At 50.3% G+C, this 27,314-nt stretch overlaps 11 protein-coding genes across 11 annotated transcripts; 4 read left to right on the top strand and 7 right to left on the bottom strand.

The window, feature by feature from the left end:
- Window positions 1–3,125: 3,125 nt before the first annotated feature.
- Window positions 3,126–5,059, bottom strand: BDV59DRAFT_199391 (sugar porter family MFS transporter; the record flags this gene model as incomplete). Its single annotated transcript, XM_073693359.1, has 7 exons — window positions 3,126–3,325; window positions 3,385–3,515; window positions 3,582–3,969; window positions 4,031–4,521; window positions 4,584–4,839; window positions 4,894–4,945; window positions 4,997–5,059. The coding sequence occupies 7 exons, from the start codon at window positions 5,057–5,059 to the stop codon at window positions 3,126–3,128; spliced, it is 1,581 nt and encodes a 526-aa protein (XP_073550943.1).
- A 1,403-nt stretch (window positions 5,060–6,462) lies between these two features.
- BDV59DRAFT_129576 (SDR family oxidoreductase) lies at window positions 6,463–7,558 on the bottom strand. Its single transcript, XM_073686947.1, has 3 exons — window positions 7,155–7,558; window positions 6,953–7,108; window positions 6,463–6,905 (listed from the first exon to the last, which is right to left on the bottom strand). Exons 1-3 carry the CDS (start codon window positions 7,227–7,229, stop codon window positions 6,522–6,524), a joined length of 615 nt encoding a protein of 204 aa, XP_073550942.1. The 5' UTR covers window positions 7,230–7,558; the 3' UTR covers window positions 6,463–6,521.
- An 865-nt stretch (window positions 7,559–8,423) lies between these two features.
- Window positions 8,424–9,683, bottom strand: BDV59DRAFT_129548 (SIR2 family NAD-dependent protein deacylase). Its single transcript, XM_073686946.1, has 2 exons — window positions 9,204–9,683; window positions 8,424–9,127 (listed from the first exon to the last, which is right to left on the bottom strand). Exons 1-2 carry the CDS (start codon window positions 9,532–9,534, stop codon window positions 8,496–8,498), a joined length of 963 nt encoding a protein of 320 aa, XP_073550941.1. The 5' UTR covers window positions 9,535–9,683; the 3' UTR covers window positions 8,424–8,495.
- A 126-nt stretch (window positions 9,684–9,809) lies between these two features.
- Window positions 9,810–11,114, bottom strand: BDV59DRAFT_172230 (pyridoxamine 5'-phosphate oxidase family protein). Its single transcript, XM_073688684.1, has 2 exons — window positions 10,850–11,114; window positions 9,810–10,800 (listed from the first exon to the last, which is right to left on the bottom strand). Exons 1-2 carry the CDS (start codon window positions 10,911–10,913, stop codon window positions 10,064–10,066), a joined length of 801 nt encoding a protein of 266 aa, XP_073550940.1. The 5' UTR covers window positions 10,914–11,114; the 3' UTR covers window positions 9,810–10,063.
- Window positions 11,115–11,285: 171 nt separating this feature from the next.
- BDV59DRAFT_172224 (aminopeptidase P family protein) lies at window positions 11,286–13,448 on the top strand. The gene is made up of 9 exons (XM_073688683.1): window positions 11,286–11,549; window positions 11,617–11,781; window positions 11,850–11,882; window positions 11,932–12,452; window positions 12,500–12,543; window positions 12,596–12,629; window positions 12,715–12,936; window positions 12,998–13,243; window positions 13,299–13,448. Exons 1-9 carry the CDS (start codon window positions 11,348–11,350, stop codon window positions 13,326–13,328), a joined length of 1,497 nt encoding a protein of 498 aa, XP_073550939.1. The 5' UTR covers window positions 11,286–11,347; the 3' UTR covers window positions 13,329–13,448.
- A 749-nt stretch (window positions 13,449–14,197) lies between these two features.
- Window positions 14,198–15,688, bottom strand: BDV59DRAFT_199387 (uncharacterized protein; the record flags this gene model as incomplete). The annotated part of the gene is made up of 2 exons (XM_073693358.1): window positions 14,198–14,941; window positions 15,668–15,688. The coding sequence occupies 2 exons, from the start codon at window positions 15,686–15,688 to the stop codon at window positions 14,198–14,200; spliced, it is 765 nt and encodes a 254-aa protein (XP_073550938.1).
- A 562-nt stretch (window positions 15,689–16,250) lies between these two features.
- On the top strand, window positions 16,251–18,398 carry BDV59DRAFT_199386 (protein serine/threonine kinase activating protein nimO; the record flags this gene model as incomplete). The annotated part of the gene is made up of 3 exons (XM_073693357.1): window positions 16,251–16,718; window positions 16,855–18,228; window positions 18,279–18,398. 3 exons carry the CDS (start codon window positions 16,251–16,253, stop codon window positions 18,396–18,398), a joined length of 1,962 nt encoding a protein of 653 aa, XP_073550937.1.
- A 1,551-nt stretch (window positions 18,399–19,949) lies between these two features.
- On the top strand, window positions 19,950–20,887 carry BDV59DRAFT_199385 (3-methyl-2-oxobutanoate hydroxymethyltransferase ECM31; the record flags this gene model as incomplete). The annotated part of the gene is made up of 2 exons (XM_073693356.1): window positions 19,950–20,177; window positions 20,270–20,887. The coding sequence occupies 2 exons, from the start codon at window positions 19,950–19,952 to the stop codon at window positions 20,885–20,887; spliced, it is 846 nt and encodes a 281-aa protein (XP_073550936.1).
- A 301-nt stretch (window positions 20,888–21,188) lies between these two features.
- On the bottom strand, window positions 21,189–21,820 carry BDV59DRAFT_199384 (ubiquitin-like protein ATG12; the record flags this gene model as incomplete). The annotated part of the gene is made up of 3 exons (XM_073693355.1): window positions 21,189–21,248; window positions 21,299–21,498; window positions 21,550–21,820. The coding sequence occupies 3 exons, from the start codon at window positions 21,818–21,820 to the stop codon at window positions 21,189–21,191; spliced, it is 531 nt and encodes a 176-aa protein (XP_073550935.1).
- Window positions 21,821–22,702: 882 nt separating this feature from the next.
- Window positions 22,703–23,779, top strand: BDV59DRAFT_191393 (E2 ubiquitin-conjugating protein UBC8; the record flags this gene model as incomplete). The annotated part of the gene is made up of 6 exons (XM_073691897.1): window positions 22,703–22,752; window positions 22,987–23,027; window positions 23,119–23,181; window positions 23,233–23,347; window positions 23,403–23,584; window positions 23,643–23,779. The coding sequence occupies 6 exons, from the start codon at window positions 22,703–22,705 to the stop codon at window positions 23,777–23,779; spliced, it is 588 nt and encodes a 195-aa protein (XP_073550934.1).
- Window positions 23,780–24,624: 845 nt separating this feature from the next.
- BDV59DRAFT_199382 (LAMTOR1/MEH1 family protein) lies at window positions 24,625–25,313 on the bottom strand (the record flags this gene model as incomplete). The annotated part of the gene is made up of 3 exons (XM_073693354.1): window positions 24,625–24,937; window positions 25,030–25,181; window positions 25,263–25,313. The coding sequence occupies 3 exons, from the start codon at window positions 25,311–25,313 to the stop codon at window positions 24,625–24,627; spliced, it is 516 nt and encodes a 171-aa protein (XP_073550933.1).
- Between the last annotated feature and the right edge of the window lie 2,001 nt (window positions 25,314–27,314).

The following is a 27,314-nucleotide window of genomic DNA, read 5'->3' as shown; positions in this document are numbered from 1 at the left end:
GTGTCGGGAAGGGGTGAAACTGTCGTGACCCATCAGCGCTCGGGAGTAAAAAGGTGGGCGGAGGGGTTGAGAATCCCGACAGCTACGTCAAGCCAGGAAAGAAATGTCTTGGGGTGAAACGTACCCGCAACCGGAGCAATGGCGAGAAAGACAGGGGGATCCGAGAGAAGGCCAACATGCGCCTGTACTGGTAAGACCGATGGAGACGGGAGGTGGAAGAGAAGATGAGAAGGAGGGAGGGAGTTGAAGAGAAGACGGAGAGGAGGAGGAGAGGAGGTTTGGTTTGGATTGGGTTTGGTTTGGTTTGGGGTGGTCTGGTTGGTGGTTCCGTCCTGGAAGAGCTGCCGCCCCTTTACTCTTGTCGTCCACGCAAAGCAGATTTACCTCGTCGTACTTCCTCTGTCTGAACGAAATACCTACGGTATTTCTTTCGGGCTTCTCCTGGTGTGTTTCATCTACCGATGGCCCATCCGGGCTGCCTTCACCAGACACCAATTTTGGACAAATGTCGTCGTCGTCATATTAGAACGATCTCGATACCACTGCGAGAAGGAAAAGAAAAGAAAATTCGACGTCTCCAAACCGATACGAACCATTAAACGACTAGGATTAAACTACGTACTCTCGTGTCAGCCGCCGCGGATCAAAGAAGATTGGGATTCCTCGATCAAACAGGTGCATACTAGAGGACATCCTGCGTACGGCGTACAAACTGATCAATCAAACTACTGGAGCCTATAGAGAATGAGTCTGCAGGAGAAATAAAATATCCGCTTGGGCCCACGAGGAAACGCGCCAACTACCAAGTGGGAACTGAGAAGCGAAGGAGACGATGCGATATGCGGTGGAGATGAGAGACGAACTACCAAGCATTAGACGGATCCATATTACCCATTACGGACGATCCAAGATTTGACAGAGAACATCGTCCGTCCGAGAATATACTCCGGAACATAGCGGTTGACAAGTCTTTTCGGAGTATGAATCACTCGGCTGGAAAGTTCGGCACGGCTTCTTATCTCGTGGCCGCCACGTTTTTGACCAACCGCAGATGGCTGTGCATCCTGTCGGTGTGTCGCTCCATGTGTCAGTCCCTGAGGCGCGGAATCCCGAACAGGGGATGAATCTAGGGAGAAGAAGAATGTGGGAATTGGGCACGACCTTTCGACCGTCAACTGATATCCAGGGAGTGAATGGAGTAACTCAGGCGCCATTACCACCGTGCAGATCATCCATTTATTTCTTCCATTAGCTGCATGCCACACCAGATGGTATCCCTGTCAGCCTGAACCTTTACAGTTTCACGTTTCACGTCGTTCCTTGTTCGATCCGGTCTTTGTCCGCCACCGGACAGGATTGGTCGCAGAGCAATGGACTACCACGTTAGTCCTCCTCCTACATACTACGTACTGCGTACCAACAGAGTGCTTGATACAAGTACTAGCGGAAGCACACGAAATCGGAGGCAAAGACCCCGATCCACCGATCTATTTTTCGACAATTCCCCTAGGAAAGCCGTTATGGGCTTTGGCCGCCGTCTACCCCGTATACCCACTCCTCTTCATTACTGTGGCCTAGCTGGAACGGGTATCGTGCCACTCACATGCCAGGAATAGTCCATTATAACTCTTTTCAGTCAGGAGTGATGACCTTCACAATCGCTTATGGACCCCCCTGACCGGGATCGTCCATTTTAGGCGTGGAGTGTGCCTCCACCCGGCACTCTAGGGCGATAGGTGAAGTGGATCCATCTCTCGTCGTGACCAGTACCTGCGCGCCAACGGCGTTGATCTCATTTCTTTTTTCACAAAAGATTCCGACCAGGCTCCAGCAAGACGAATAAGGCTTGCTCCTCCGACAGGATGCTTGGCTTCCTAGGCGTCTCTGGTTAGGCCTTTATGGCCAGAGTCCAGATGTTCGTAACGATGATCTCCGCGTCACATCCTCATATCGCTTCACCAACAAGGGGCGATGAACTTATCGAAAATAGACCGGAATGATGAAGCGTGAAGGGAAAAAGAAAAACCAAAGAAATACAAATGTGAACAGCCAAGACTAGCCGAACCTGTCACCGCTTTTCCCATTTTCACTCAAGTTTGCTTCTTTTGTCTGACCCTTGCATGATGTGTCAAATGCCTACTTTTTATTCTGGCCCTTTTAGACCTTCTAGAATAGGTTTCGATGCATCGACTCTGGAGCAAGGGGTAACATTGTCCAGGTATCGCTTGAGCCGATGAGATGAGTATCACAGTTGGCGTATGTTACCTTGGTCTCGCCGCTGTCGAGGAATGTTTGGGCATTACTTGAGTAAGGGTCAGTGTACGCAGTATTACCTTCCGTCTCATAATCATTATCACCAGACAGAGAAGGATATCGCTTGTGTCCACCAAGAATCCCTGGCACCAGGCTTCCGCCAAAACCCCATGCACCTCAATCTACCCCCGCTCACACCCTCCAAGTGTATCTTGAGCTGTGATCGCTGTGATCCCTTTGAGAAGGATGACTGCAGGCCATCTAGAACAAAACTGGAAGGCATGTCATGTATATTTTTGGGGTCTTATCCCTCATTTTTAAGTCGCAATTTGAAGTCTTTCTAATCCAAGCCCACTCGAAAGCGAAAAGGGTCAGACCCGGTCATACAAATTTTTCAGCTGCCTTTTCTGCGAGCAAACTTTTCTTCGCCGAAGGTTGAAGTATCACACGTCAGCAGTCGCCTTCATCGGCTCGCGGAAGTATCTCCAGAATGCTCCCGCAGCCATGCCCCTGTGGGCTATAGAATTGTGCGGGAGATGATAAGGAAGATTGGAGAAACTATTATTCTATGCCGGACTTTTGAAAAGTCCATGTGCTTCTAGAAGAGACGACGCCATGAACACCTCTTACCAAGATATCTAAACAACATCACCCCCCCCCCCCCCCCCCCCAAAAGAAAAAACCTCCGTGTTAAACAACATAGACATCTGCAGGATGTATAGGGTGCTTTATGGGAGCGGTGTGTTGCTGTCATCATACACCAAATGGAACTGAGTTTAAATCGACCATCCGTATTTCTATCGCCTCATAGATGTATACACCCGGATGTTGACTCAGTTATACTCAAGCATCTTACGGGCAATAACCAAACCTCATTCAGCATGCTCCACATCAGCCAAGTCATCCTTGGAGATTTCAATATGTGTTTTATTAGCCTTCCGCTGAAGCTCCTCGTCTTCATGTTGGGTAAATCTGAGCGGGCGCTTGGTAGAGATAGCATCCGGATCAAAAATGACGATGAGCGGCGGGTTGGTCCGGTAATAGGCATCTACATCTTCCAGCGTGCGGTTTGCTGCAGGAATTGACCATGTTTAGCGGGAGGCTGAGAGGTTTCGTTGGAAACGGACTTACCGGTCTCTGGGTATAAAAAGTAAATCACAGGTAAAAACACTGCATTGAGGACGGTCCATACGATCCAGAACTTCCAGCCGAGATTCTGAATCCCAATGGGAGTGATCTCGACAATGGCAAAATTGGTAATCCTGTAAAGAGTCCATCAACATCATTCGCCTTCGATCCTTATGTTCTGGCCAAGGTTGTAAGCTCACCAGTTCGTCGCAGTGGCAACGGCCGCTCCTTTTGTTCTCATTGGTAACGAGTTTATCTCCGTGGGATACAGCCATGGCACTCCCAGCATGCCAACCCCGAATGCAATATGATATAAGAAAAAGAAGGCCACAGATGCAGTGCCGTATACCTTATCTTTCCCAGCGAAACGAAGAAGAATGGTGATGACCAGGAAGGAAAGGAACTGGCCGAAACCAGACAGTAGCATCAGCCCTCGGCGTCCTAATCTTTCTACCACCGTGGCAATCACGCAGGAGCAGATAAAATATGATATTGCATTGCAGGCTGTCAGGAGTCGAGCCATGGAGTTGGAGAGTCCAACCGAATTGATAAGCACCAGTGGGAGGTAATAGCTCATGACATTGATACCTATCAACCATCCATGTTAATCCCGACTGTGAGTTCACTAACGGGATACGTGCAAGCGAACCTTGAAACTGCTGGATGGCCTGGGTCCCGGCACCCAGCAGGAGCCGGCGCAGGGTTTTGGTGCCCTCTGATTTTCCCCCCCGCAGGAGGTCGCGCCAGCGTATGGCGTTATCACGCTCATACTGAATGCTGTATTGGATCTCGTCATGTTGAGTCGCAATATAGGCGTCATCAACGGGCTTGGCTTCAATGCAGGAGAGAACCTTGACCCCCTCCTCCTTGCGGCCGTGTGCAAGGAGCCACCTGGGAGACTCAGGGAGCCATGGAACTGTGGCAAACAATGCACAGATGAAGAACAGCTGCAAGGCAATTGGCAACCTCCATGCAACGGAGCCCCCACGGAAAGAGAGGCCATAATTAATCCAGTTGACAATGCAATACCCACCAACGTTCAATCCTAGTTCTAGTATCACCAGTTTGCCTCTCCATTTCATCTGTGCCGTTTCGGTTTGCCAGACTGGTGCGGTGGCAGTATTGATCCCGTTTCCAACCCTACAGACAAGGCGATCAGTCCCACACGGGCGGTAATGAAAAAGTAAATTGAATTCTCTTACCCTAAGACGATCCTGCCAACGAACATCTGGGGTAGACTGAAGGAGGAAGCTTGGAGAATGGTCCCGACTGCCATGATTGTGGTCCCCAGGAGAATGCTCTTCTTGCGGCCCAGTCGCTCACCCAGAGTGAAGGCGAAAATGGCACCCAAAAAGCAGCCAACATCGTAGATGGCCGTTACTGTCGAGAGTATTTTGGTTCTGGTGGGACCAACCAAGTCATGCAATTCAAGGAAGTCGGGTGTTACGACCACGCCACCTAGCACAAAGGGTTATTGCTATCACCTCACAGCGAGACTTGGATGAAACCTACTGAAGACGCCTTGGTCATATCCGAACAACATCATGTCGATCGAACACGCAACCTGCAAACCCCGTCAGCTTAACTCAGAAGAGCCCTGAAGGAGCCAATGTACCGTGACCCAAAAGGTAAGCCATCCTCCAGTGAGGCCGAAGTAGGGGGCTTTAGCAGATGCCATGGCGGCCGTCGTTCTATGAGTAAGTTCATTGACATGTCGAAGAAACATGAGAACCCCGCGGACAAACGGGCCGTTATATAGTCCTGCTCCCCTCGAAGAACTATGGCTCCATGGATGCAGAAACTTGTCTCCCCTCAATCCCCCTTGGAGGTGGAGGAATCTGGAGCTCCTGTTCCCCGCATCGGACTCCGCTCTTGACACCCCATCTGCTGGATCCGGGGAAATGTCGTGTTTTGCAGCCAAGTCGTACACAGACGGGGGTCACCCGAAAGTCAATTTGTCCAGGGGACGAAACCCAACCCCTGATGGTACAGACATATTGCCTGGAAGCTTTGAAATTTTCACCCTTGCAGACCACGGTCATGCGGCAAGACAGCATTCGGCAATCAGAACCTCTGCGCCAGATGTGTGAGTCCTTCGGGACGAGCCCCGTCGTTGGTTGTTGTCTGAAATGGACTTAGTTGCCACAGCCTCGGAGAAGTCGCCGTAGGGACCAATAACTAGAAATGATGGAGCCGGGATGTTGAAGCCTTCATGCGCTAAAGTCAAGTGAAGTACTATTCTCGTGCCTTGGGCAAAGTACCGGGACTCTCTCGACAATATTACCACTTTTTCGTACAAAGTACTCCTCGTTCCGCAGTGGTGGGCGGTTAAAGCAGACGTATCGCTGTCGGGGATATCTCCGGTTGAACGGACAACCTCACGTCCGTGGACTTTATCCCTGTATGATTCATCATTGATTGATTGGTGTGGTAAGCTACTACTAGCACCGGATGGGCAGATCCTAACTCGGCCCATGGGGGACAGCAAGTTCCGAAGGACCTGGGTTGTAGAAAGATCGAGATACCACACATCACTAGATGGGCGCTTTCTCGCCAAGTCTAGCTAACCCCTGCTAGATCAATGGAGCAGGCCCGCAGTGGCGTACCATCCTTACGGCTCTCGGCAAACGCTCCGTGATTGGCTTGAAGCGCCCGAAAATGGTACAGACACAATAAAAACGCTTGTCGAGTTAACAGGCGATATTGTCAGCCATGTCAGGAAATAAATATCTGCTCTCATATCATCGGGAAGTTGAAAAGCTCTAGCACACCCTTTCCCTAGTAGGATACAAATCAATTCATATTCCATCAGGGATCGACATTATTGCACCTTCCTATGCCTCTTTACCATGCTGTCCGCGGAAAGCTTCATCAAGAATTTCTCGCATTCCACGCTCGGTCAAACACATTCAGAGACCGTTGGGCTGGCGTAGAATTAGTTCATAGTCGTGGGTGTATCGAGTATTCTCAATGAGACGTACCGGAGGGCACCACGTCCAGCGCTTTCACAGATACGTTCAATGGCTGCCGGAGCATGTATACAGCCGCCTGGGCGATATCGGCCGACTCGAGAGGTCTGTACAATGTGAATATGGGAACATACAAGCACAAGACAGGTATTCTTCATAGATGATCGATACTCACGTGTATCCTTCGAAGAAAAGGTCATATTTTCCCTTGTCGTGGCCAACCCGGACGGAATGGAAGTTCGTGGCAACGCAACCGGGTCGTAAGGCAAGAACTCGAATATTCGTCCCACTAAGCTCGTTCCGTAGAGCATTTGTGAATGCCTCCTGGGCTGCTTTGTTCGAATGGTAGACGGCTTCCCCAGGGAAAGGGGGTACTTCGAGTCCTGTGACTGACGTAACATTAAGGATAGTACCCGTCTTACGCTCCATCATAGACGAATTAAGGACAGCGTATGTGACAAACATAAGTCCATTAATGTTAGTCCCATTCATGGTGACGATGTCCGAGACTTTGAGGTCGGGGAACGCGGCGGGTGCCCCCAGTGCCAGCCCAGCCTTCAACCGTCAGCATCTATTACTTGAGAGACTAGGGGGTTCTTTACATTGTTGATTAGAATGTCGATATGTCCAAAATCTTTGACACTTTCGTTCACAGCAGACTCCACCGCTTCGTAGCTTTGCAGGTCCACAGAACGGTATGCAAATTTTGACATCGGGTACCTCGTTTGAAGTTGGCTGGCAATGGTTTTCAGGTTTTCCTTTGAATTGTTAGCAGAATAAATGCACACGAGCTGCGCCATGTACCTCGGATCGAGCGAGCAGTATCAGATTTGATCCCTCAGCTGCTACTTCTGTTGCAATTGCCTGGCCGATTCCCATGGACGCACCGGTCTGGGGTTCAGTCAGAACTAGAAAGTAGTAGTTGAATAACGAGGGACCATTCTCACAATTAATACGTTCAGGCCTCTTAATGCCATTTTGCCAACTTTTAAGGCTGTTTGGCTTGTCGAAGTCAGCTGCAAGGTCAGATGTCAGGCAACGTTAGTTTGATAGGCACTTGGGGAAGAACGCCGCGTGAGATTTCGATATTGTTTTGCGATATAGTTGCAGTGTTCGGATTGAGGGTCGGTTTATATGTTCAGCGAAGAGGAGTCTATACTCTCTCTAGCTTCTACGATTGGTTCTGGCCACTGCAGTATTGGCGTGGGGGCCCGAAGTATTTATAAGCAGCCATCTCATGACACAAGAGGGAAGACACCGCGCGCACTTATCATACCGAAAGGCTTGGTTAGTCAGCTGAATGGAAGAGCTGGTATGGACTCACTTCTTAAAGATAGGTTTACTTTGGAAAACATGTGAACCCATGAAGGACATCCATCCCATGCCGCTATCCTAGTTGTTTTCACAACCATACCGCAATGAATAAACCAACATTAGCGAATCAGCACTAGCAGCGCAACGTCTTGACTCAGGAGAGATGCTACTTATGATGGACCTGCTTGCTAATCTTTACAATTTCTGGTGTAGGTGGTCTGAAGGAGTCTCGGAATTGACTTAAACTCATTTTGCAGGAGTGTTCTCAGACATGAGAAGTCACGTATCAGTTACTATATCATCTGTCCTGCAGAGGACACTTATCCCTCTATGTAATTCAGCATGCTGTGGAAATGGATCAACACTGGAACACCTTGTGTAGTCCTCGAGATCTCATCGACTGTCGTCGCTTGTAGCGGAGTAACTCGTCCATTGACCGAAATGCTGGTTAGGATTACCTTCGCCATCAGATCTGTTCGAATTAAACGTGTTGCAAAATACATTCGCACCAAAAGTTTTGCGCCAAACAACCCAGCGACAAACGATATTTTGAGAAAGCCAACATTATCATGTCATGCATCTAGGCTCTCAGAGATTACAAACCCCCAAATCCAACCAAATTCTGGCCATGCGCTGGTCACGCATGTGATATGTCTCGAGACTTCATAAATCTATAACCACCAGTGGGAAACGCTAAATCTACCACCGCCTCCGGTAGATGGAGTTCTCACATAACTCACTGTGAATGGTCTATTATAACCCAGAACATAAACTATTCCCAAAAAATATCTCTTTATTATAGCATGTCTTAGTGTATTAATCCCCACTCGCTTACGGTATCTCCCCTATGACCCCTTTCAGAATTTCTGGGACAATGACGCCTGCATCTCCCTGGAAAAACCAATCCCCAGCCTTCAACCCGGATGAGCCAACATCATTTCGATCCATATTCACAACGGCAACTCTAGCCCCCTTCGCTCGAGCTTTATCAACATACCCCGCGGCTGGATACACCCGGGAACTTGTCCCGATTACAAGGATGAGGTCCACGGGTCCAGACCTCATCCAAGTGTCTACCATATCCAGCGTATGCGTGGGCAAACTCTCGCCAAACCAGACAACTCCGGGCCGAAGAAGTCCTTCTTTACATTCAGGGCAGTGTGGTAGATCGTCTGTGCTCAACGCCGGGAGCGGAACCCGATCATCCGATATGTCAACCTCTTCGCCTTCTCTTACCCCTAAGGCGGTATACAAACTCCGAGAGGCCTCCTCGCCTGTTTTGTCACTCGCTGATGGTTTTGGTTCGGGGAGGTTCTTTGGAATGGCAAGGGCGGGGACAATGGGATCGGTGAACTCGTTAACTTGGGAGTAGTTGCAGTAGAACGAGGTGCATTTCACGGTGAAGAGCGATCCATGGAGAAGGTGGAGCTGTCTTAAAGGATGCTGCGCTCTCTGAGAAAGACCTGGTACCCAGTACAGACGGTCAGTGCTACGGTATTCAGAAACACGAAAGTAGGGGTAGGAAGACATATGTCGCACCATCAACGTTCTGAGTTAATGTTATGAAATCTCTATTCCTTCGCGCAAGTTCAGCCAAAGCATAATGTGCACGGTTCGGCTGAGCTTTTAGAGCCATATGCCTTCGATAACTGTAGAACTGCCACACCAGATCGGGGTTCGCTTCGAAGGCTTCGGGGGTGGCCAAATCGGTGGCATCATAGGAACGCCAGAGTCCTCCAGCTCCGCGGAACGTAGGAAGCCCGGAAGATGCAGATATACCGGCGCCTAGGAGCGCAATTATACGTCTAGATTTTTTTAGATAGTCCGTAAATGACCGGAGATCAGCTGCGGGGATGGCTGAGGAAGCCATGGAGGGGTCGTGGCGCTGAAAATTTCTATTTCGTGGAATATATAAGATATACTGAGAGAATATGTTCGGTTTATGCCGTCAAGTATTTCCGACTAAGGGCTGAAGACGGCGAATAGGTAATACCTGGAGATAGTTGAACTGAGGAAAAGATACGCGGGGCCGAAGCGCGTTAGAGGTATGACGTGGGGTTGCGGATAAGGCGCGCTGCGAACGCGGGGTGCGGTCAGTTCCGCCGTGCAGGCAAATATCTTCCAAGACAGCTTACGGTTGTCAGTAACAGCTCGAAAATTTCTATCTTATTGGAATATAGCTATATCAACAGACATTAAACGCGTTTCTATCACTCTTAATTACGGGCGCGGAATAGACTGCCGAGAGCAATATATACTGCCGAGAAAACTACTACCAGGTACGTCCCAACCACGTGAATTACAAGAGGAATATGATGAAATCCGTGGCACTGGGAGCAAACAACAGTGGATGGTCCATGACATAGATCAAGAATTCATTGCATCAGATAAAGTCAATGTCAATGCTGTTCCTCCGGAGGGAGTGTAACCTGAACAGCCGCATTGGAATAAGTCTGATTCTGGGCATTCGCGTTGGAAATAAAAGAAGAAATATACTCCGGCACTTCAGTCACCTTGTTCTGGGGACTTGGAATCGGCTCCCCGAATGTCTCCCAAACAGGGACAACGCCGGTCCAGACTTTGTTCGTAACCTCATCATTCGTAGTGTCCTTCTTTTCATCGGAAACGCCTCCATCCCGAATCTTACCGCTTCCATCAACAACCTTAACTCTGAGGATGACAGTTGAAGACATCTCCGCGCGGTCTGGAGGCACGCGCGAGTGTTTCCAACGATCGGGTAGCACCGAGTTGGTAATCAATTCCATGGCGTAGAGTTTCTCAGCTTCATCCGTTACCAGTTTAGCATAGCCATGGAGGATCGCGGAACGATAGTTGTAGCTGTGGGAGTTAGGTGTTAAGGACAAAATCAGGCCATCGACTTTGCTAGCTGCAATGCAGACAGGCAAGCCTTCTCCTTCGGTGTCTCGAGCAAGGTTCATAATCCTTGAACTGACATAACCGTGAAGATAGCACTCTAGTGGCTCATCGATACTCGCAGAAGGGTAGTCGAACGACCCCATCTGCCCGATCATGGGCAAAATGGCTGGGAAGGGGTCCGATGGCCCAGGACTGAAGGAAACATGCAGTACCTGGGATGAATTGATGATGGAATGAATAGCGCCAAGGTCATACGTTGCTGTGATCTATGTTAGCCACCCTTCCAATGTCAGTTTGTCGGAAGTTACCCCGGTGTTTGTAGCGGTTAACTGTATTCGACGACCGCTTGGGATAAGTTAGTGTCCGCCCCATTTCGTTTCGTGGTAATGTGTGTCAGTGAGATAGTGCTTAGTACGTAGTAGTGTTCACTCCTGACACCGTGCAGAGGAGCCTTTTATAGCAAGCCACGAGTGATGTGAGTCACTGGTCCCATTACTTATAACGTTCCGATCATAAAGAGGAGAACTCTGGTACGCCCTTTGAGCCCGAGATAAGCTGCATCGTCATCATCGCAATGCATTTCCAATACGGGGAAGTCCTTGCGGCAATGGATTGTGTGATGGTAAACAGTGTCTCCGTGATTGGTTGGCGGGGCCGATGAGGAACACCCCCGGTGCTGCCTGAGGCTCTAAGGCCGCCTACCTCGGGACCTTCCCAACTGCTGCTACCAAACCAATCCGGAATCATCTCTCGTCGACCACATAGTGCTATTGCTGGTTCCTGCGGGCCAATACTGCATTACCAGGATGTCGACATGCAAATCTATCGCTCGCCAAGCGCCTCGTTATCTCCGCCGCCCGGTCCCATGTGTCGCTCGTCCGTTTGTTTGCCCTGTTCTTGAGAGGCGTCCAGCTCTTCGCCGCGCATACGCTTCGATCTCCGCCGCGGAGCTTAAATTCGGCCAGCCGCTACACGAAACACATCCCCATATACTGGAACCTGGAGAATGTGGGTATTCCTCGCAGAGTCTGGAACCACGGACTGAATGGGAGCTGATTTAATTCCCACCTCAAAGTGACACCGGGAATCACCGCGCTCGAGTACGCCCAGCGCCGTTCCCGACTTGCGAACAAACTTCCTAAACACGCGATCGCTGTGATTGCTGCTTCGGAGGTCACCTATCGGGCTGCAGGCATTTTCAACGAATACCGGCAGGACTCCAACTTCTTCTATCTTACAGGTTGGTGCTCGGCAATGCTCTCCTGGTAGATGGGACAACCACTGACGGATACGCTCGGACTCGTACAGGATTCAACGAACCGAATGCTCTAGCTATTGTCGGTGAGTAAATATGACCATCTTAACGGAAATCGCATCTCATACGCAGTAGCAAATGATGGGTCTGGCAACAACCACCTCTTCCATCTCTACGTCCGGGAAAAAGACCCTAAGGCCGAGCTCTGGGACGGCGCTCGATCCGGCACGCGCGCTGCCATAGACGTGTTCAATGCAGACGAGACAGGTGACATAGACCGCATCGCGGACATCCTCCCCAAGATTGTTTCAGATGCCACCGAGATCTACACCGATATCCCCGCATTCAACCCTGGCAGGTCGTCCTTGCACCGATACTTATATGGCCCTTCCGGAGCGTCAGAGAAGCTCAAGAAAATTGTTGATTACCGAAAAGTCAAGCCTTTGCGGCCAATCCTCAATGAAATGAGGGCCTTCAAAAGCGAAGATGAAGTGCTTCAGCTGCGACGTGTCGGCCAGGCTTCCGGGCGAGCCTTTACAGAGTCCATGAGACAGACATTCACCAAGGAAAAGGATCTTACGTCATTCTTGGAGTACAATTTTAAAGTGAATGGGTGCGACGGGAGTGCCTTTGTTCCTGTTGTTGCAGGTGGTTCTGTATGTACACCACCACTCCGCGTCCCAGATTCGACTAACTGTGTCAGAATGCGTTGAGCATCCATTACACCAGGAATGACGATGTATTAAGGTAATTTATGTGAAATAAGTTCTAATTTGGCACCAGTCTAACTATTTTTTAGAGACGGAGACATGGTTTTGGTCGATGGTGGTGGCGTATGTCAACAAACACCCCCCCCCCCCCCCCCCCCCCCCCCCCTCTCCCCACCAGGGCACCGACTGGTTACTTACAAATGTGTAGGAGATGGGCACGTATATCTCTGACATCACCAGGACTTGGCCGATCAATGGCAAGTTCTCTGATCCGCAGCGCGATCTGTACAACGCCGTCTTGAATGTACATCGTAGCTGTGTTTCCCTCTGTAGAGAGACTGCCGGTCTCTCCTTGGATAAGCTACACAGCATTGCTGAGAATGGTCTGAAAGATCAGCTAAAGCAGCTGGGTTTTGATCTTTCCGGGAATGTAAGTCATATTCCAGTCGTGTCGCTGCTGTGCTCTTGTATTAACCTATTAACCCCGTTAGGCAATGGGAATACTTTTCCCTCATCACCTTGGTCATTACATAGGGCTTGATGTCCACGACTGTCCTGGATACTCTCGAGGATACAATCTCAAGGCAGGCCAATGTATCACTATTGAGCCGGGCGTATACGTTCCAGACGATGACCGGTGGCCTGAAAAGTTTCGCGGCATCGGTATTCGTATTGAGGATAGTGTGTGTGTTGCAGATGATGGCCCTATTGTACTAACGACCGAGGCAGTGAAAGAGGTAAGCTCTGGTATTTGCACTTAGCATAAATAGCCTACTGACGGGCATGCTCTAGGTTGATGACATTGAAGCCCTCCGGGATTAAAGGGGACAGGTGGATTGTATTAGTAGATAGATACCCTTTGCAGCTGTATGTACTATAGATAATCACTGATTCCCGGGAACCAGACTCCTCCTGGTTTTGAACAAATAAATTTATGTCAATACTACATTGATATCGGTCTGGTCCTAATATCACGCACGTCATTAGAGTAGTCGACTAGCCAGCCTCCCCGTATATAATTTCTTCGCTGCTGCTCGCTTTCCCGGCCAAACCGCGCCCTATTTCTCGATTCCGGCAGACTTCGACGCCGAGGTTCTGCTTCCATGATCCTGCCCCTTGATGACCAGAAGGGAACCCAACACTGGGCCCTGTCATTGTTAAGAGTGAAGGGGTCGATGTGCAACAGTAAACTATACAGGGGGGAGTATGGTTATACTGCGGCCAGGGTAGGCTACAAACTGGCATCTCAAGAATAATCGGTATGCAACGAGGTCTCAGCAGATTCCTACAAATTAATTTCGTCGCACTCTTCATTAGGCCGCAAGCCGAACGCCTTGAGACCTCCCCTTCAGCTCCCATCCAGAGCTTTGCGCGCAAATTCACGTAACGATCTCTCATATTCTGCCACGACACCTTCATATGCTTTCCCAATTCCTGCCTCGCTCAATCGGCGTGACAGATCCTCTGCACCACGCAGCGCAGTATTGACTCCCATACCTCCAGTCGGAGGCATAGTATGAATAGCATCGCCCAGCAATGTCACCAACAGAGACGGTTCCCAGTCGGGCAGATCGGGTAGAACAGATGTGATGCGCAATGTCGAAGCTTGTGTGACATCCTGCGACTCGAAAAGGACACGCAAAGAGGGATGCCATTTTTCCGTTAATTTGAGGGAAAGCTGTGCCGACTGTTCATGGTCCGGCCTCAGTCTCTTCATCTGCAAGCGGGAGGAAATCGCGATGAACCACGAGCACCCAGTAGATATAGTCAGGAGGTAGAGGAAGTTCAGTGACCTCTGATCGCCTGGAAAAACGAATAGTTTCCAGCAGCAGCGTCTTCGGTGCAGACTTGTCACTATCAGGTGCAAGGGACATCCCCCGTACCACGTTTGGTGTGATTTGCTGTTCGAGGGTGCCGGAGAAGGGCGTCTTGCCGTAGATGATGCGCACACCAGTATCGATAAAAGGATACTGGGGAAGCAGCTGCTTCCACACGCGCGATCTCACACCATACGCACCGACAAGCAAAGCGCCTGTCCCCACAGTGCCGTCAGTGAAGAACGCCTTCACCTGCGTATTTTGGATCTCATAATGGGTAAACCGTTTGCCAAATAAGACGTCGCCTTGCAGCCCAGCTAGAAGAACTTTCCGAAAGACAGCGCAATCAACAGTATACGGTAGACTACTTGAGGTATCCCAATTAGATGGGGTTCTGCTGGCTACCCCCGGTGCATCTAATGGGGATGCGGTAGCAGAATCTACTCGTGCCGCCGGAGAGGATATATCAAAACGTGCGCAGGTTTCCTTGAACAGCTCCCATATTTCCGGTGTGAGGGAGTATTCCAATGCAGCTGTTCCTGAGAAAATTATGCGCAGACGGTAGCCCTGTGCGCGAAAATCTTGTTTTTTGTCCTTCTCGAAGAGTTTGTATGGGATCTGTTCCTTTTGAGAGCGTGGGCTAGACAGAGTCCACCCAGGCCACCGCCGATAATCAAAACAACGGGCGTGATGGCAAATGCTGATCTGTGAGCTTGTGTACAACACTAGAAAAGACAAATTGTGTTTATATGTATTGTTGTGAGGTTGCCGCTGAATTTATAGTTAGCTACGTACTATGATCTTACTCAGAAAACAGTTAGATAGCGGCCCCCCGGTCGGAGAGTCGGAGCTTATTTCACCGGCTAGCGGGAAAAGGATTCAGACTGAATGCCTTTTTGTATGAAAGTCAGGTTGTTATGCTGAATGGCAGATCTATGGACACACCCGTGGACGATATTGGCCGGATTGGCGGTTGATAACAGTGGTTCACGAAAGTTACATGGAAATCGAGATATATACCTACCAAATGTTCATTCACTCATTACTGTGTAAGCTTTATCAGGGCCTAGGTAGACAAGTTCCCTCTCGTCTTCTGCTTTGGTATGGTGATCTGGACTAATAATCATCGAGAGTGCGTGGTATCCGGGGATTTGCACGGATTTACTCCGTACGGAGGGGACATTCCCAAGGTATAGTACGGAGTATGATTACTGACGATCAGACGGAATAGCCTATTCAGGAACGAGAATCCCTCGGAGGAACTTCCATACCCCATACCATTTGGGGAGTAGTATTGACTATCGACGGTAGGTGTCCCAGCCTCCGAAAGGCAGCCAGGCGTACCTTCGACCAGGGAATAGCCATGAGATAGACAAGTACTCCATTTTGAATAGACGAATTCATAAACCAGTAAATAGCACATATAAATAAGAGGAAATAAAAGTAGATCGAAGAAAAGAATGTACTCCGTAGCAAATGCCTTGCGGATGTTGTTGTTGTTGTTGTTCTGCTGGAGCCAAAACAAAAACCCGTCCGTCTCCACACCTGACACGACGGGTTAGTGCGATTCTTTTGTTTGCAGTTCTCCATCCCAACAACCAACCCTTCCTCCTCTGCACGTCACCACCACCGCTTCACGTCCGCTTCGACCACCTTTCCTCCCTGCTTGGCTGCAGAAGACTGGCCTGCTCCCTTCCTTTGCCCTTCTCTTATTCCTTTCCCTTCGGTATCTCCATCTTAATCGCGTCGAATCATGCCTTCTTTCTAACTGCCTCGTACCCCTCGAGACGTGTAACCCATCGCGTGCTCGACCGTGAACTACCCCTCGCTACCGGAGTTTTATCTCAGACCTCTTATTCCTCCGAGGCTGGTCTATTCTTACCAGATGGCAGCGGTTTATGTACCTCCCTCGCCCCAAACCGTGAACATGTCGACTCGCCGGCCACTTGCCAACGTGCCCAATGCCACCAATTCTCCTCACAGGCCAGGTCTTGTGCCTGCCAAACGCCCCCGGACGAATGCTTTGTTCGATATTCCCTACGGCCAGCCTCCTCCCAAGAAGCAGGTCGTAGAGGATGCTGATCCCGAATCTCGCTCCCCCACCCGGTCCCGATCCACGGCTACGCAGAATGCCGAATCCAAACTCTTTGCCCGACGGACGACCAATGGCCAGCTTAGCGCTTTTGAGAAGAAGTTGGTGGCAGCTAGGGACAATGATAGACAGCGTCAGCTTCGTACCGCACGACATGAGAAACCCTCGGCGGAGACCCTCGATTCTATACGACAATGGCAGAGACATTATCGGAAGGCCTTTCCGCAGTTTGTCTTCTACTTTGACAGTATTCCAGAAGACCTGCGCAGCAAGTGCTCAAGACAGGTCAGAGAATTGGGAGCTGTAAGTGACCACCCCTTTCCTGGATATTGCTGCAGGGCAGGAGACAGATTGCCTACGGCCTGTCGTACACACCATGCCTTTATGCCTTATAATCCAGGCTTAATATTCTTCTGCCCACACTGACATTCTTCTGCAGCGGGAAGAGAAGTTTTTCTCGCGTTTAGTTACCCACGTCGTGACGTCGCGCCCCATCCCTCCAGAAAATGACACTACAAGCCCAACAGAGTTCAATGCGGAATCGGTGGATCAAACAACTGTAGACGGCTCCCTGCAAACCGTCAATCCATCCTTACTAGAGAAGCATGCTGACACGCATCTACATATGTCCGCGAAGAACGATACGCGTCGGGAACAAACCAGTATGGATGTGTTACATAGAGCTCGCCAGATGGGAATGAAGATCTGGGCGATAGAGAAGCTCCAGCGGATGATTGCGACTATTAACGATGGGGAGATCGCGGGTCATGGTGGCCACTCCACGCGGCACACCGCTGGCGGTGGTCACTCTCGGGCGCGGGGCGACACTGACCTCTCGCAGGTTCTCCAGAATGAGTTGCATGGCCCATCCGAGCGCAATCCCATGTCGGTATTGAAGGATCTTGTCATGTTCAAGGGGCCTTTTATCTATATTCATGATATGGACGAGAAGACTCGGCCCGTGATGGTCCGAGAGTACCCCAAGGTGGCACGGCGACAGGATGGCATCTGGCCGCAGTTCCGAAGTGCGCCATTGGGAAAATGCCCCTTTATCGACGAACCCCCATCGAAGAAAGATATAGAGCGGCATCGTGCTCGGCAGCAAGAGAAGGAAAGAAAGGCCGTGTCCAAGACAGCACCGTCCCAACAAGCACGAGCCGTCAAGAACAATGCTCTAGACCAGGCCGCGAAAGCGCGAGGTGATGGCGATGCTAACAAACGGACGAGCCCCACGGAGGCCCAAGAAGAGGCCGGTCCTGATCCCAACCAGTCAGAGAGGCAGAACCCGCAAATAACCAAGCCATTATCTCCCCGCAAGAGCTCTGAAAGCTTCATCCCTCCTCCCCAATTGAACCGAAATGGACCTTTCTGTACTGGCCGTGAGCCTGCTGCGTCCGGTGTACAGCCGTCTAATATCACTTCCGCCATTCGTTCTCAGATGGTATCTTCCACTGCTGCAGGCCCAGGTGCAAAAGCTGGCGTGAGCAAGGAAGTTCATGAGCTCAAGAGAAAGGTTTTGGAGAAGAGTAACGGTGTTGTTTCCGCCGGTGCGGTACCCTCGTCCTACCGCGCTGCAGATGTCTCGGCCCTGAGGGCGAACAAAGCCCAAGGCAACTATCCGGGCAAGGTGAACCCCACCGAAAAACTGGGCAATGTGATTGAGGAAGATACCACCCAGTCGGAGGGCAATGAGACCTCGAAACGCCGGCCAAGCAACACCAAGGTTGCTACTCAGAAGAAGCGAGAGAAACGTCGAGATCCTAAGCCGGGATACTGTGAGAATTGCAGGGATAAATTTGACGACTTTGAAGAGGTGAGTCAATAGATTGCAACGTGTAACACGGAGACTGACAGCACGACCAGCACGTATTGACCAGAAAGCACCGCAAATTTGCTACGAACAACTCAAATTGGGCCGAATTAGATGCTTTGCTCTTCCAGATCCAACGACCTGTAAAGGACGAGTATGAGTACGATGTCTAGTGAGTGGTCGAGGGAAGAACGCTGCTTTGTTGGTAGCTCCCTCTGTTCTATGCCCCCAATTCAAGGGCTTTGAAAGTGTTTCCGCATCATTCATTCGTCTCCCAACATGCACACGAGACACCATGCATATTGTTTTCAGTGACTGCATTCTACTGTACTTGATGTTGATTGCATTATCATATAGCCGGCGTCCTTGGATTCAATTTGTGTTGTCATTGTTCCCCGCGGACATGATGAAGGGAAAGTACCCGACTGACTGCTTTGTCGCGACTGTTTGGACATAATAACAGCGCTATCGAGAACGCGGGGAACCCCTCAAGAGAGGAGGGGTGGAAATAACCGACCGAGGGTGGCATGGAGCTTACCGTATCCATGCAGTACATGTACTGACTACGTTGATGATTTGGTCAGCTGTATACCGAACGGGCGGAGGATATTCTGTTGGTATGGGCGGCCGATTAATTCTTGATCTTCTCTTTCTCTTCCTCCATTCTTTTGTCTCTTTCTTTCTTTCGTCTTCGTCGGTCTTCTCTTTTACTTCATCATCATTTTGGGCGATATAGGGTGGGCGGATGTCTTCGGGGTTGTTGCATCGAAAGGGCCGTTCATGAGCATGCCCTTTTCACGGTGGTGTTTTTGACTTCTCTGGTGATTGATTATTTATGGCTTGATCCAAGCCATTCTAGTACTTTACCCCTATCGAATTCTTGCGGTCGGATGTGCATATGTAGGGAGGAGGTTTTCACAATGGAATGGAATACGCATTTGATTCTCATGAGCTCCAGGTTGTATAGCAGGTATTGTAGGTGTTTTAAACGAACAACCTCGGTTCGGAAGAAGTGGAAAGCCCGGCGGAGAAGGGCAGGCTTGGGGGGGCCAATCACAGGGACTCCCGACTCACCGAGCCCTGAATATCCGGCAGAATGGCGGACCAGACGGTTCTGGGGATGCTCGGGGCTACGCCGCATATACCAGCACGTTCCATGATATTTAAGACTTCGGGCCTCGGTGGATGAAGTAACCGCCTATTATGTGGTTTATGCATTTTACCTCCAATATCGCCGAGCGACACCCTCCCTCCCATTTGTCCTTGCCTGTGTAAACATCCCAGGAGGGGTACATACATCATACTGGTTCTGGTACACGGGTCGTGTGGAGCTTAGGTCAACTTCATCCGATTGACTGACTGATTGATAAAATTCCCCTCTGCTCGTCGCCTTTCCGAATAGTGACGCCATTTTCGCCTCACCTGCAGACTCTCGTCTTATCCTCATCCTGGTTCCTCGCACATCACAGTCGTCCATCCAACGTTGCGCATATCCACATATCATGGCTGCTTCCAGGACGGTAGTAGCCCAATTTGCCCGGCCGTTGCGGGCTGCGGCCAGATACCCTGTATGGACTCGGGCTGTAACATGTCCGGGGCTTCTTGCAAGTGGCCATTTCCCTGCGTTTTCCCAACCCGGTCCCGTCCCACGTCTCTCTATCGTCCGACATAGCTCCCACTCGCCAATGGGAGCGGCATCTCCCAATCCCAGGAAGAAAGTCACCATGCAGACCCTACGGAACTTATACAAGAAGGGCGAGCCGATCACCATGCTCACGGCCCACGATTTCCCGAGCGGCCACGTCGCTGACGTCGCAGGCATGGAGATGATCCTCGTGGGCGATAGTCTAGCCATGGTGGCATTGGGCATGGAGGACACGAGCGAGGTGGTGATGGAGGAGATGCTCCTGCATTGTCGAAGTGTGGCGCGCGCGGCGAAGAGTTCCTTCACGGTACGTTGCTCACCAACCCCTGGAATCGTCTATTCTGGGTGTTTGCACTGAATGAACCGGAAAGCATAGAGCTAACTGACAATGACGGCTAGGTCGCGGATCTTCCCATGGGGTCATACGAAGTGTCGCCGGAGCAGGCGGTGCAGTCCGCCATCCGCATCGTCAAGGAGGGCCGTGTCCAGGGTGTGAAGCTAGAAGGCGGCGCGGAGATGGCGCCCACAATTAAGCGCGTCACCCAGGCCGGAATTCCCGTCGTGGGCCATGTCGGGTTGACGCCGCAGCGCCAGAACGCACTGGGTGGGTTCCGCGTACAGGGGAAATCGACCGCGGGGGCTCTGCGGGTACTTAAGGATGCGTTGGCCGTGCAGGAAGCCGGTGCGTTCATGATGGTCGTCGAGGCGGTTCCCGCGGAAGTCGCGGCGCTCATCACAAAGAAGCTTCGTGTGCCGACGATTGGCATTGGCGCAGGCAATGGGTGCTCCGGACAGGTTCTCGTACAGATTGACATGACAGGGAATTTCCCCCCTGGACGTTTCCTCCCCAAGTTCGTGAAGAAGTATGCGGATGTCTGGGGAGAGTCGATTAAGGGCATCGAGCAGTATCGGCAGGAAGTGAAGAACCGGGCCTATCCGTCGGAGGAGTATACGTATCCTATTCCTAAGGAGGAGCTGGAGGAGTTTGAGAGAATGGTTGATCAGATCCATCCGTAAGGATTGTTTGTCTCGTTCAGTGGTCCTTTTCTTTGCATTGTTCGATGTGGGTGGCTTCACATGACTTGGCCTTGGCTTATTTTTTAGCATTATGTTTTCTGTCGCAGCTGATTGTCTCGGGTTTATGATACCTTGTCGTTTCGCCATGATTAATAGTTAGATGCCAGCTGGCCGTTCTCCACTCGCACTTGCATGTCCGTGAACGCCTGACACCATTTAGATGGACGACCCTGGTTGTTGACTGTATATACTGCACCTGGTAAAGGGAAAAATAAATTAACTTGCTCCATGCAAGTCGTACTCATCCAAAGGCGGGAGTCATGGAGTAGGCGACAATGAGTTGCTCGTCTGTTTTGAAACACTGAATTCTATGTCAATATGAACTGGAGGTATGGCAGAAGAAGGACATACTCTCCACAACCCACCGACACCTTCATCCAGTCCCGGCGCGAAGACACTATTCACGTAACAGAAGACCGAATCGGTCTCTTTACAGTCGAGCTTCTTCCGCAGAAACTTGACAACCGTTTCAAACTTTTGTGACGCGCTGATCTTGAAGACTCGATTCTTCAGTATCGGCGCCGATGGGAGCGGCTGGAACCGCACGGTGACTGTCCAGCGTTATTATAAGGGACGAGGTGTTTACCTGCATAGGGGCATACCTTTGCCGGTGTCGATGGCTTCAGCATCCGCCAATGCCTGATGCGCGTCACGTGGCAGACTGGTGAGCAAGACGGAAGCGGACATGGTCATCGGCAGGTCGGCCCCATGTTCATCGTCCGGAATCGGGGCATTTTTGGGCTCAGTTGGGGTCGATTCGGTGACATTGGGGCGACCTGCGGCTGGCCGATGGCTCAGGCTGGTCTTCCGTGTTGGTTGCTCTGGGTTCGGTGAGTTCTGGGCGGAAGGGTCTTGGGAGCTTGAGGAATCCATCATGTGTCGCAAGGGTTGAAGTCTGCACCAGTATGGGTATTATGTTGACACAGTGAGTGTAGCGAGGATCGAGACGGTCTTTCTTGGAGGAAGGTGAGGGGGGAACAAGTCAACAAGTCGGAGGAAGAGCGCTGGTGCCTTAGGCATGAACAGAGGTCACACAGCATTTCTTCAACTTTGCTTCTTTGCTTCTCGACTAAATATCTAGGCTTTCGATTGGAGCCTTGGAAATTACAAAGATAGAAACGATATGGCGCAAGCGATTACGGGGTGTTATCGGGGAGATTTTTGGATCCCTGGTCAAGTGGTGATATAGTTCCTGCATGACCCGACTACTAGCCAATATCCTGCATGCCTGGACGCCGTCAACGATGTTTCTGCTTTTAAAGAGTGTCATGAAAATTGCTATTGCTGCAATATACGTAATCACCGAATTTCGCCCGTGATAAGATGGTTGGGACCAAATGACTGACGCACTTGAGCAAAGATCGACGATCTATCAATAATGTGACGACGGGAATCGGCTGAGTCACACGTCACCTGACCCTCAGTCGTGCCATCATTGTCCATCGCTCGCTCCCTCTTCTCTCCCTCTCTCACCGTACTGCCCGATTGCTACCTCACCTCCCTCCTCATTCTTTTTCTCTGTCATTTCACTCCCATCTACTTTGGTTTCACTCTCGGCCTCCTTTCCTGCCACCGCCTACCGTCCATTTCAACTCTTCTATCTACCGCCCCGCTCGCTCATTGTTTCCCCGCTTCGACCTTGGAGACTATCCTGGACTCTCCTCACTTGCGCAATTCAAGCAAGGAATATTCCCTGGGGCTGTCCTCACAGTTAGTATTTGAGTTTTCTATAAGGGAACCCAAAGTCTCGCCAAGATGAGCAGTCCGAAGCGGAGAATCGAGACCGATGTAAGCCACCATGACTTGTGCCCAACGAAATGAAGAATATAGAGCGCTAATATGTCTCCATTTCACAGGTCATGAAGTATGTCCCGCCAGATAATGGTGCTGACTTGTCAACTTCGTACTAACCTGCTGCAGGATGTATGCTTTACCCCCGCGGTCCCTCCACCTCCCACTTCTTTGAACCCGAACAAAGCGCCACCGAACAAAATGGACCACATTTGGGATAGTAGGGATCATGACTGATGTGCATATAGGCTCATGAGTGATTATGAAGTCACACTGGTTAATGATAATAGTGAGTCCATATCCGTTAGTTCCCGAGTTCTATACTGATACCCGTTAGTGTATGTTCTGCGCTCTATCCTCAACCGCCACCTACGACACAGCATTAACGCCCAGTACCCACGGCAGGCAAGAGTTCTACGTGCGCTTCAAGGGCCCCGAAGAAAGTCAGTTCTGTGTCATACCCTGTCCATAATTCCGTGCTGACTTAGCTGCAGCGCCATTTGCGGGTGGCCACTGGAAGATTCACGTCGAACTCCCAGACCAGTACCCTTACAAGAGTCCTAGCATCGGATTTGTCAATCGCATATTCCATCCCAACATCGATGAGCTGTAAGGCGGGACCCGCATCCAAACTCCCACCTTCTGACTTGCATTTCCACAACAGTTCCGGATCCGTCTGCCTGGATGTTATCAACCAAACATGGTCTCCGATGTATGATATGATCAACATTTTCGAGGTCTTCCTTCCTCAACTTTTACGCTATCCCAACCCCTCGGATCCGTTAAATGGCGAGGCGGCGGCGATGCTGATGAGGGAACCCAAGAACTACGAGGCTAAAGTGAAAGGTGTGTTCCCAATGGGTCTTGAGTGATAACCGCAGCCCAACTCACGCATAACTTGCAGAATACGTGGCAAAGTACGCCAGTAAAGAAGCAGTTGACGAAGCTGGCGAAGATACTGAATCTGAGGATGAACTGAGCTCCGCCGGTAGCTACGAGTCAGGCGGGGAAGAGCCCGCAGGCACAATGGACGATGTCTAGACTGTCAACGGCTCCTTCTCGTGCATCTTCGGGCTTCTATCGGATTGATCATTGCGAACATGACTATATTGCATCTATACTACGACCTTGCTTGTTCTTTCTTGTTCTTGGGTTTGGATGGTAGGCGTTTTTATGGAGGAGTTCGACGTTTATGGTGCAACTGACTACGACGGTCGCCACGGAGTCAAGGATTGGGGCGGCTAATGAGCGAGTGTTCACTCGGGGAGTTGGCGAACCATCTGCTGTCTAATCATTCCCCATAACATTTGTCATTGTTGCTGGCTTTTTGTTTATCACATTATGGCATTCAGATTGTGCATATCTCTTCAGAGCACATTATGGGCATTTCAATGCCATTGATATTGCATCCTGGACTGTTCTGTTTTCCATCTCCCCTTTCGCTGGTATAACGCTATATAAGATATCTTACCAATTTAAGTATGGTTGCAAGTCTTTGTAGAAGACCGTGAATTGTTTCGTAATCACTACAACCAGCTGAAACAACGCTATGTATCACATCTCTATAGAGAACATTCCATCAAAGGTATGCGGACCGAACGGAGGTGTGACAGAAAATAGAAATCAACAAACAATACAAAGGAGACCTTACAAGCACACGAAGCTTCTGTACAGGGGAATGCAACAGGGGTATTATACGGAATCGTGTCGAAACCGGAGTATCAGGCGAATCAAAAAGGAGGGTGGGGGAAGTGTGGTGAGAGATGCAGAAAACACACAACCTATGTCGACCGGCGAGTTATGAGGGCAAAACAAACGAAAGGAGAGAAAGGAAGTCAGGGAAAAGGAGAAAACGACAACGCGAAGTCATCTTCTTCCCGTCAGGGTCATGTCAACTGCAAAACGCCGAAGAAATCTCGACCATTCTCGCCAGCATTGGTCTCTTGGGCACCAGCTTTCTTGCCCTTGCGCGGGTTGATCACCACTTCGCCCCAGTGTTTCGGCACCGCACCGCCTGTTCCTCCAGTAGACTGGCGCGTGGGCTCAGCTACGTCGGAAGTGGTTGTCGTGGTGGCCACTCTGACTGAGGTTCCATCGTGGCTTTCCGGTCGAGACGTGGACGGAGATACGGGACCGCGCAGGGTTGCCTGGGGTTGTAGGTGAGGTTGCGGCTGGAGGGACCAGATATCGATAACGGATCTTAACCAAACAAAAAAAGATCAGCACACGTCATCCCAAGTCTTCCTGCTGTCTCCAGAAAGACCAAAATCTCGCGGGTTTTTATCACTCACTCCGACGTCCTCTGGCAGATCGCTTCGAGGGCTTCTCGTTCGCGCCGTATGTACCCCGAGTCGGGTTGGTTCACCTGATTGGCATGGTTGAGTGCCCCATACCCGTAACCAGCCTGGTAGGGATCCTCTTCAAGCAGACGAGAGGACTCGGGCTGTGAAAGAGCGATTCGTTAGCAAAGGGGCAGCCTTGATGCGCGGCTTCCAGCCACTTCCAACTTCGAGGGGACTCGTACCTCGGGGCTTTCGTGGCGGCTTTGGCCCAGACAAGAGGCACAGACACCCATTTATAATGTTGTGGTTTGTCGGGCTTTTATCACCGGAATGACAAGGCACGAGGCATTCAAATACCGAGATACCCGGAAGGGTGATTTGGATGACGCAGTTGCGGGGAGGAAAGTATCTGAACTCGACTGTAGAGGATTTCGAGGGAATATGGTAGATAGTAAAACGAGGGATCGAAAACAACACCAGCAATGCACCAACCAGTGATGCAGGCTGCGGGATTTCTGCGTTTGTTTGATGTTGGATAGCAACGAGATTCAGGCATGAATGGATGAACGAATGTGATGGTGACGACGGAAATATTGAGATTATGTCAGCAGATGGTCTGTGCTGGCCGAAGTATACAACAGCCACAACATTCTTGACAACCTCCATGGGTCTAAAGACAAGGCAATAACTGGACTATATTGACGAAACAACATATTTAGGAGCTATATACCGGAAATATTATGCCAAACAGTCTATTTACCCCAAATCTCAGACCTGCATATGGCGATGTGATGACGGCGCGCAGAATAGGTCACCTGCAAGCATGGGGGCATCATACAATCCGGAAGATGTCCAATAGATACTCCTGAAATGCCCATTGTCTCACTGGTACCGCGTCGTTTTCCACGGGCTTGCCGAAATTGAATTGGTTATGATCGTGCGATGGGCGCATAAATATATTGCTCCATACTGTTTCTCCGGACTGGCGCCTAGTATCAAGTCAAATCCTAAGAAACTTCCTGTCGCCATTGTGGAGAGATCCTGTGCCAAAATTAGGGGCATTCGTTGCGGTGAGGGTGACTGTGGGCTTTCCGTATATATCAGCCATTGCATTTGCCTTCCCATGCCAGTCTGCCTTCAGATTCTGCATGACATATAGCGAATCAATCCATGGAAAGTCAATCCCTGACAATCTAGTGGCATGGGTTGCATCTTGATATGCTTTTGGTAGTTCCCACGCGATACCAGTCTTCATGGTAGCGATGTTCGATTGCAACAGCTACAAGGGCTGCAAGTCTCCCCAACAGTAACTCAGGCAAGCGTACCGAGCTTTCTCATTCGGCATGGGTTCGTACATTATCATATCTTGGCTGTTTGTTACAGCCTCATCTTGAGGACCTAACGAAGGAGAGAGGGCAGAGCATTGACTTTGCATATAGGTTGCCTCTTTTCGCATTCTTCCAACCATTCTTCAGCAAGACAAAACTGCTGCGAGATACTATTATAGTCCATTAGGTGCCGACAAGGACCGAACCGCTCCCAATGTGATGAATTTCCTTTGTCTTGTGAGCAATGCTCAGAGAATTGTCTCAATGCCAAAGAACAGCCGGACGCACCTTCTAGGTGTAGAAGTCCAGCATGCACTTTTCGTCCTCTGTCAACCCCGTCGCAGACATCTGCAAGGCTGACATGGTCAGCGCAAAAACAACAGCGTCGACCTCCCCATGGTTCGCCTTTTCCGAGACTGTCTTCCAAAGAGAGAAGAATTCGATAAGTCCAAGTTTGAGAATAGTGCAGCATAGATACCCCCGAGATCTAGCCCGTTTGATCTCATATTTTCGAATGGCATGAAGTGCCCCAGGCTCCATGTAAAGATAATTAGATGCGTCGCATGGTACATGCTGCTCCTTGTCGTTCTCATTCTCTCCATGTTCGTTGCTTACTCCCTTGGCAAGGGATCTTTCAGATTGACGTACTGCCACTTGCTCCTGCTTCTCAGCGCTTCCATCCTCTCCCGTCGGACTGCTTGTCTTTTCACATATTTCGATATGAGTGTATCCGCCTTCTACTCAGTCATCATCCACCCAGGTAGAGCGTTCCACAAGACAGTGTTGGGCCTGGTCGTATACCCTAATATCTGAGGCCATTTTACACTGGAACAGCGAAATAAGGGAGTGTTATTTTGTCAGTATTTTCCATGTGTTCCTGAAGCGTCCATAGGATACAAGGCTGATAAGTCAGAAATGTCATCTAGGCTTGGTGGGTACGAAATTGCCATCTTTAATTCCGCCTTT

This window comes from Aspergillus ambiguus (genome assembly GCF_047715705.1).
Source record: "Aspergillus ambiguus strain CBS 117.58 unplaced genomic scaffold BDV59scaffold_5, whole genome shotgun sequence".
Lineage (NCBI taxonomy): Eukaryota > Fungi > Ascomycota > Eurotiomycetes > Eurotiales > Aspergillaceae > Aspergillus > Aspergillus ambiguus.
The sequence above is the reverse complement of the archived record's forward strand: the minus strand, read 5'-3'. Positions and strand labels throughout refer to the sequence as shown.

What these genes read in the sequence shown, in the direction of transcription:
- BDV59DRAFT_172230 (XM_073688684.1), bottom strand. Translation starts at nt 10,913, where the DNA reads ATGGGGCGGACACTAACTTATCCCAAGCGGTCGTCGAATACAGTTAAC. An exon ending in TAACCGCTACAAACACCGGG is followed by an intron (nt 10,801 to 10,849) that starts GTAACTTCCGAC and finishes CATAGATCACAG; the next exon opens with CAACGTATGACCTTGGCGCT.
- BDV59DRAFT_172224 (XM_073688683.1), top strand. Translation starts at nt 11,348, where the DNA reads ATGTCGACATGCAAATCTATCGCTCGCCAAGCGCCTCGTTATCTCCGC. An exon ending in TATACTGGAACCTGGAGAAT is followed by an intron (nt 11,550 to 11,616) that starts GTGGGTATTCCT and finishes CCCACCTCAAAG; the next exon opens with TGACACCGGGAATCACCGCG. An exon ending in GAATGCTCTAGCTATTGTCG is followed by an intron (nt 11,883 to 11,931) that starts GTGAGTAAATAT and finishes CATACGCAGTAG; the next exon opens with CAAATGATGGGTCTGGCAAC.
- BDV59DRAFT_129548 (XM_073686946.1), bottom strand. Translation starts at nt 9,534, where the DNA reads ATGGCTTCCTCAGCCATCCCCGCAGCTGATCTCCGGTCATTTACGGAC. An exon ending in ATTAACTCAGAACGTTGATG is followed by an intron (nt 9,128 to 9,203) that starts GTGCGACATATG and finishes ACTGGGTACCAG; the next exon opens with GTCTTTCTCAGAGAGCGCAG.
- BDV59DRAFT_129576 (XM_073686947.1), bottom strand. Translation starts at nt 7,229, where the DNA reads ATGGGAATCGGCCAGGCAATTGCAACAGAAGTAGCAGCTGAGGGATCA. An exon ending in TACTGCTCGCTCGATCCGAG is followed by an intron (nt 7,109 to 7,154) that starts GTACATGGCGCA and finishes AACAATTCAAAG; the next exon opens with GAAAACCTGAAAACCATTGC. An exon ending in TCGACATTCTAATCAACAAT is followed by an intron (nt 6,906 to 6,952) that starts GTAAAGAACCCC and finishes TGACGGTTGAAG; the next exon opens with GCTGGGCTGGCACTGGGGGC.